The 7,646-nt window shown below is 43.7% G+C and overlaps 1 protein-coding gene across 1 annotated transcript; it reads right to left on the bottom strand.

Moving 5' to 3' along the window:
• Window positions 1–2,957: 2,957 nt before the first annotated feature.
• LOC136445805 (paternally-expressed gene 3 protein-like) lies at window positions 2,958–5,239 on the bottom strand. Its single transcript, XM_066443946.1, has 2 exons — window positions 5,164–5,239; window positions 2,958–4,933 (listed from the first exon to the last, which is right to left on the bottom strand). The coding sequence occupies exons 1-2, from the start codon at window positions 5,237–5,239 to the stop codon at window positions 2,958–2,960; spliced, it is 2,052 nt and encodes a 683-aa protein (XP_066300043.1).
• Between the last annotated feature and the right edge of the window lie 2,407 nt (window positions 5,240–7,646).

Genomic DNA, 7,646 nt, shown 5'->3' with positions numbered 1-7,646 from the left:
ACCAAACTTCTGAATTCTTGTCTGAACTTTTGATAGCTTTTCGATGGTGTCTACTTCAGCTTCACACTGCAATAACAATAACAATGACAATGAAGTTTACACATATGTAGGAATCGCCTTCAGTCATGTTACACAACTGTATATAGCTGTCTCAATAAAATAAAATCATAACGTTCATATGCATACCCCACCTTGCTTTATGGTGTGTTGTAATTCGTGAATATATTTTTAAAAACTGCCAGTTGGACAGTCAGCTTGCTAATGCTGTCAACAATGGTAATAAACTTGAAAGGGGTGTTATTTTTGGTGGTACATAACTTCAATCAGCCATTATTGTAGATGCTGCATGTGTACGGTATCTTCTCAGACGACTGGAATTACAGAAACTATCAATCAAACATTTGCCAAGCAACTTTCAGGTTTCACCAGCTAACATGGCTGTCAATGGACAATACTCTCGTCATATTAATATTCATAAACCAAGCTCCCATCTCACTGGACCCGCGACACGTTGGCGACCTCGCTGCGTAATTAATTGGATTTGAGTTACCCTTTACTTTATCATGAGAATATCATGCAAAACGTACAAATACTACTAAAAAGACAACAAAACACACAAAGCGTAAAAAAGACTAATTTTCATCGATGAAATTCGTTGAGAGCTCTGTCAAATCGCTCGGTCGCAGCGAGGTCGCCAACGTGCCGCGGGTCCAGTGAGATAGGGGCTTAATCCCCGAAACGTTTTCAGAAAATCAACAGTTTAGAAATTTAGAGTAAACGTGTGCTGCCCCACCGGTTGAGAGGCAGTGAGTGGAAAACACTATAATTGCACAGTTCCTGTAAGGAATTACTTACAGATCATTGAACGCCAAACCAAAACACTCCCGGCGTGCTTACAGTCATAATGTTGCATAGTAGAACTGTATTCTCCAAGCAGAGGTTGATGGGGAAGATTGTTATCTAGAGCCTACAGAAAACGGGGCACAGGATAAAAAGATAACAATCTTCCCCTGGTTCCCCACCAACCTCTGCTTGAAGAGTATTGTATGGTACAGTATCTGCACCTGGTCATGCACTTTCCGCTAGAGGCGCTGTTGCACTGAAAGCGCCCGACCGCACCACTCAAATAATTGACAGTAAATCTCCGAAGCTTCGCTCGACGGCCGACATTAAGTAACCTATCCATTCCCGGTCCAATACCTTTATTATCTGTTTAACGTTTTACATCAGCTGACTTTCTTAAAATGGCATCTTTTAAACTCCAAACCCACCAAAATGCAGATTTTCTTACGTTACTTTTTGGTCGGACCTACTTTTGGTCGCAATACTTGATACTCCAAATAGCGTTCCGCCTGCAGTTCGAATCTTATATTCAAGTAAAACCCGGAAGCAAACTAATTGGTGCCACAGAACAAGAGTGTTTACTAAGAATGTCACTTCGCGTGGCAGTGATCGGTGCGGGCCCGGCCGGGCTTTCTGTCCGCCGAACCTGACCGGTACCTGCCGACCACAGTCGGGCAGGAGCTTGCAATAAACTTTTTATCAAAGAACACTTCTTTCATTTTGTCAGAACTTTTGATGGCGATTTAATGTGTGCGCACAAGCACAGACTTTCAACAGCTTTATGCATAGCCGGGACCGGAATTGCCTTTAGCCATTAAATCTCGAATAATGTCTTACCTGTGGCCTATTATATAATGATAATAATGAAGACCTTTATTGTACATGTTTGCCCCACTGGGCTTAGCACGCACAGGTCAACTGTTAACAACCATATACATATTCAATATGATATTGTCCTGCCCTGTTAATATATCTACCTAAGTATGTGGGCCAATTTATATACAACTCTATGCAAAAACGAGACTTTATTTTACATTCCTGACACAGAATACTACCATCGTCACCATTACATTGTACACTGTTTTAGCCATTAGAATGCACATTGTTATTCATGTTGTAGATTAGTTCTTTGAAATTGTTAAATATTAGAAATAGTGGATTGTTATGTATCTACAAATTGCCATACATTGTACCCGTTACAATTGTCTTGCAATAAAGTTCTTATTTCTTTTATATGTTGAGAAGTTTATATAAACATCGAGTATACTATAGTACTTTCGACTTCCTCTTGCTTCTTGGAAGAGGAATAGGACTAGGAGGCTGTATGATTAGTTAGAGTTGGTTTATCGAAGGCTGTAAGGATGATAAATTTCTCTTCACTATCCAAGTATCTAAAGTGAGGGAATTTACCTAACATATCAGTAAAAATAATTATTCTATCGCTATCATACAAAGATATATACATAGCCTTATACAAGATGTCTCATTAACTGTGCAAACTTTGCACCAATCTACATAATCCATGTCTAATTATGTTAACTATAATCTGACTTAGATGTCACATAGAGTCCATTCCAAGTCGTTATTGTCATGATTTAGAAATATTTTTGATTAATTGTAATTATTTGTGCAAGAGATTTGATACTTTTGAAATATTTTGTATGTGATTTTAACTTTAGAAATATTTCTTAAGTTTCCTTAAACTATAGAATTATTCATGGTATAGAATATGATATTTCCAATAGCTTCTAAATAATGGTAACAGCATTCTACCATTAGTCACCATTTGTTACCATTTCTTACCATTTTCTGCCATTTTTTACCATTCTTTGTAACATCTTTATAAATAGGTCAGAAGGCTGGGAAGCGAGCAATTCACACATCCTTACGAAGTACAGGGAAGAATGCTTTCCACAAAGGACCAAGCAGTGTCCTGCAGTGAAATCTAAAGATGTACAAAAGCAGACAGAAGGGCCGGATTAGCGCCTACTTTTATGGGGGCAATCACCATTCTGCCATTGTTGACCATTTTCTACCATTTTTTGTAGATATTTCTAAAAGTGAAAGAATCTCATAGATGTTTAGAAATTATTTCTACTAAATGCCAGATCTTTTTAGTATGCACCCTTTTTTTCCGGCTCAGTTAGCTTCTTTTTCTTCTTGATGGCGTCTAACTTTGCCCTGCGTTGCTTTGCCTCTTCCTCTAGATCGATGTATTCCTGCTCCTCTTCCATGATCTGCTCGCGGAGTGATAGTGGGTGTTGCTTGAGCATATCTTCTTTCTCCTTCTCAGTCAGTTTCTTCTGTTCCCGCAGCAACTTCTTCCCGTGCTGTACCTGGACAACCAAGAAGTGTTCTGCACTCATGAGCTGGTCTTCTCGAGCCTTCTCCAGCATTGCATCCTCCTCGGAGTCCAGAAGATCCTCCTCACGGTCCTTTTCCCGCCATTCGCGCTTGGTCTGCTCCTGGTCAAGTTGAGCTTGCAGTGCATCAATCTCTTCCTGTCTCTCTTTAGCGTGTTCTTGCAATTGCATGTCTTGCAGACGTCGTGAGAGCTCCATCTCCTTAAGTATGTCCATCCTTCGCTCTGTCTTCGTCTGTGGTCTCTGCTCCAGGTTACGTTGGGCTCGCAGTGCATCAATCTCTCCCCGTCTATCGTCAGCCTTTTCGTGCAATTCTCGCAGACGTGTGAGCTGTCTCTCCTTCACCCTCTTGATTCGCTCCTGCTCAGCCTCCGTCTCGTCCTCGATCATCCTCTGTCTAAGGAGTCTCATCTGTCTCTCCTGGTTGGCATTCTGGATCTCTAATTGGGTATCTTGAATTTCCAGCTGCAGCGCCAACTGTTGCAGCTCATTTTGCTTGAGCTGCTGCAGCTCTGCTCGCTTCAGCTCCTCCATTTCCTCCATCTGCCTCTTCCTCATCTGCCGCGCCGCCCGGAGCTCCAGGTACGTCTTGAAGTTCTCCTCCTGCTCTAGCAGCCTGGCCTCCTCGTTCTCCAGGATCTGGACAACAAGGATGGGATTGAAGTTCGGTTCTCTCAGCGCGTTTATCTTGTCTTCTTGTTCCTCTTGCAGTTTCTGTACCTGTTCCTCTGAGAGAATGATGGATCCAGTGCTCGATCCAGCACTGTCAGAGTTTTGTACAGGTTCAGTATTGTCGGGGCTCTCTACCGATCCAGTATTGTCGGGGGTATGTACCGGTCTAGCATTGTCGGGGTTCTCTACCGATCCAGCATTGTCGGAGATCTCTACCGGTCCAGCATTGTCGGAGCTCTCTACCGGTCCAGCACTGTCGAAGTTCTGTACCGGTCCAGCACTGTTGGAGCTCTGTACCGGTCCAGCACTGTTGGAGCTCTGTACCGGTTCAGTATTGTTGGAGCTCTCTACCGGTCCAGTATTGCTGGAGTTCTGTAACGGTCTAGTATTGTCGGAGTTCTCTATCGGTTCAGCATTGTCGGAGATCTCTATCGGTCCAGTATTGTTGGGGCTCTCTATCGGTTCAGCATTGTCGGGGCTCTCTACCGGTTCAGCATTGTAGGAGCTCTCTACCGATCCAGTATTGTCGGGGGTTTGTACCGGTCCAGCATTGTAGGAGCTCTCTATCGGTCCAGTATTGTCGGAGATCTCTATCGGTCCAGTATTGTCGGAGATCTCTATCGGTCCAGTATTGTCGGAGATCTCTATCGGTCCAGTATTGTCGGAGTTTTGTACCGGTCCAGCATTGTCGGAGTTTTGTACCGGTCCAGCATTGTCGGAGTTTTGTACCGGTCCAGCATTGTCAGAGCTTTCTACCGATCCAGTATTGTCGGGGGGTTGTACCGGTCCAGCATTGTCGGAGCTCTCTTCCGGTCCAGCATTGTCGGGGTTCTGTACCGATTCAGCATTGTCGGAGCTCTCTTCCGATCCAGCATTGTCGGGGTTTTGTGCCGGTCCAGCATTGTCAGAGCTTTCTACCGATCCAGTATTGTCGGGGGTTTGTACCGGTCCAGCATTGTCGGAGCTCTCTACCAATCCAGCGCTGTCGGAGCTCTCTACCGGTCCAGCATTGTCGGAGTTTTGTACCGGTCCAGCATTGTCGGAGTCCTCATTTCCTGTTAGATATGAAAATGTAACCTGGTTGAAAACGGGTATTGCTGTATGTAGGTATTCCTAATCTTGACTTCATTTAGTTTCTCATTGAGATGATTCTGTTATAATTTGAAATTGATAATTTGAAAGTGGTGCTCTGAATACTGTACACAACATAGCATGTTATCAACAATTGTTAAAGCAGTGTTGAAGACAAAGGACTATGTGACATGTTTCTGTAGATTCTACATACCTTGTGGCTCAGCGGAAGAGATCAGGCAGACCAGCAGAAGGAGTGACAGCAAGACAGCCGACCTGCAATGAACCATCTTCCTCTTGGACACTATGACTCAACCTACAGAGATGGAGAGGATAACACGCAAAATAGAAAGCATCAGCACATTCAAGAACACATTACTACATCGGTTCATCCTCGGCGCGGTGAGCTGAGATGACACGATTCCTGCCATCTCTGTCGAGTCGCTAGGGATCCAAAATCTTTTTAAAGAATCTAAGGACTCCTCAAGACCTACCCGCATACCAAATATTACGACAATCCACCCCGGCATTCTTTAGTTATCGTTATTACAGAATCACATACCGACAAACATGCCAACTCTGTCCAAAAAAGAACCTTCTGGCGAGGGTAACAATGGAAACACCAGAGTCTTGGTTTTACGGCCACCGGTTGGAAAGCACGCTGGCGCAGGACCTCGCAAACGCTGGTCACGTCCCGAGAGTGTACACGATCAGAGGGCGGTCGTTTTCGGCAGAATTGGAGACCAGCATTCGCTGCTCTTCCCCTTCCGCTCCCTCGCTGTGTGTTGTTCCGGTGTAGTGACACCGAAAAAAACGAGGCTTTCGAGAATACTGTAAGTGCATTCAAGTTTGCTTGGTTTTTATTTCGCGGTAGGGAGAAAATGGAGTGTTCGCGCTGGTTTTAAGTTCACGCTGAAAGTTCAACACGAAAACCGCGAACATTTCTGCATTTACAGTATACGCTGTGCCAGGTACGTTGTTGGTAGGTATTATGTAATAGCTGCATAATATGCCCCTTATTGTTGGCATAACAAGTTCAAGCATGTAAACAGTAAACTATGGTGACCTACACGGCATGCCACTTTGGTGCATTCCTTCCACGCAGGTGTGTTTTTGTCTTGTTCTTCGCCGAGAAGAATATGCTTTGGGTGTCTGTGCGTGTGTCTCTGCGTGTGTGCTTGTGCCTGTCTGTGTGTGTGTGTCTGTCTCTGTACAGGATAACTCGAGAAGCTGAGGATGGATCCTAATGATATTTGGTACGTGGGTAGGATTCGCAAACAAAGGTCAAGTTCAATAATAGACCCCCTTTCGGCTTTCTAAGGTACTACAGCGGAACTTCCGGTTTACATATCTCGTGTTATGGACATGCTGTGGTCTTGATTTTTGGATGTTAGATGGGGAAGAGAAGGAGTGGTATGGTTCAGGGCACCCTAGCATCGTTTTTTGTAACTGCAGGTTATCTTAGACTTTAGAAAGAAAATTTCTCAAGAAATTGATGATGGATCGTCATAATTTTTGGTATGTAGATAGTTTTAGTGAGGATCTACATGAGGTCGAGAAGCTCCGCTTTTTAATTTGAATGCATGAGCACGAAAAGGCCCTTGTTGGGGTGACAGTAGAGAAAAAAAGGGTCAAATAGTTTGTTTATCAGGGCTCTCCTGTATTCAAATGAGGTCGGGGCCTGTAGGCTGCTTTGAGGTATCGAGTTTCACTTCTACGTGCAACATACAATGCGTGACACCAAATGAACTTGGCGCCTAGCCGTGTTTTAGCGGCCAAGTCCAGCAGATACGCTCGTGCGTGACTTCACCTGCGCTGGACATTATTTAGTAAACAAACTTTCGCGCCAGGTGTGTTTTGTCCGCAAATGTCGCAGGTTCCAACCTGTACAGGTAGCTTAGCCGTGCAGCGCACTTGACTTGTCAGGGGCGCTTCAAGTGATGTTACAAAATGCTTCTTGTTCAGTAATACTCTACAAAGTAGATTTGAAGACTTGGTCGCAAACAGTATGATATCGCAAAAACGGGAGGTTCATTGAAACCGGCGACAGGCCTACACGCACATTCACACCGATAAACTAGTTAGAAGACTGGGTGAAAACGGTCGCTCATGTACGACACACTTCTGTACCCCGTATCAGTGCTTGGACAAAAGGAAAAAAATACAAACAAAAAAACATATTCGCGATGTCATAGTTTCGCGATGGAGTGGAGTGGTGACCTGAATAAAGTCGTGTCAAGGTTATGTATAATGACTTATGTTACATGTATGTTATGTTACATGACTTATGTCGGCTTTACCATTTTACCTGTTGTGAAACTTGCAAAATAGAATCGAGCCATACCTGTTAACCATTTAACTTTACGTACTTGTACAAGCAACACTTGTACCAGGACCCATGTGCCATTTCCACAGACCATCATGAAATGAGTAAATGAATTGTGCTACGTGTTGAAACTTTTACAACACTAAAAGACAGTGACATACACGTACGTACATACGTACGTACACAGACACACACATACTCGAACACGTACACGCACGCACACACACGTACATTCAGACGCAAACAACACACTTTAAAAACGTAAATATAAGTGCATATATATCTCAACAATCAGAAATAAGTCCGGGCGTAGCCGCCGCTAGAAGAAACTTTACAATCAGGAACACGTTCATTCAGAAAAGAGTATTAAA

The sequence above is a fragment of the Branchiostoma lanceolatum genome, chromosome 12 (genome assembly GCF_035083965.1).
Source record: "Branchiostoma lanceolatum isolate klBraLanc5 chromosome 12, klBraLanc5.hap2, whole genome shotgun sequence".
In the NCBI taxonomy this organism is placed as follows: Eukaryota; Metazoa; Chordata; class Leptocardii; order Amphioxiformes; family Branchiostomatidae; genus Branchiostoma; species Branchiostoma lanceolatum.
Note: the sequence above shows the minus strand (reverse complement) of the source record. Positions and strands in the feature narration are given on the sequence as shown.

Excerpts from the sequence above, each read along its gene's own strand:
- LOC136445805 (XM_066443946.1), bottom strand. The coding sequence starts at position 5,239 with ATGGTTCATTGCAGGTCGGCTGTCTTGCTGTCACTCCTTCTGCTGGTC. Across the intron at positions 4,934-5,163 it reads CTCTTCCGCTGAGCCACAAG|GAAATGAGGACTCCGACAAT; the intron begins GTATGTAGAATC and ends CATATCTAACAG.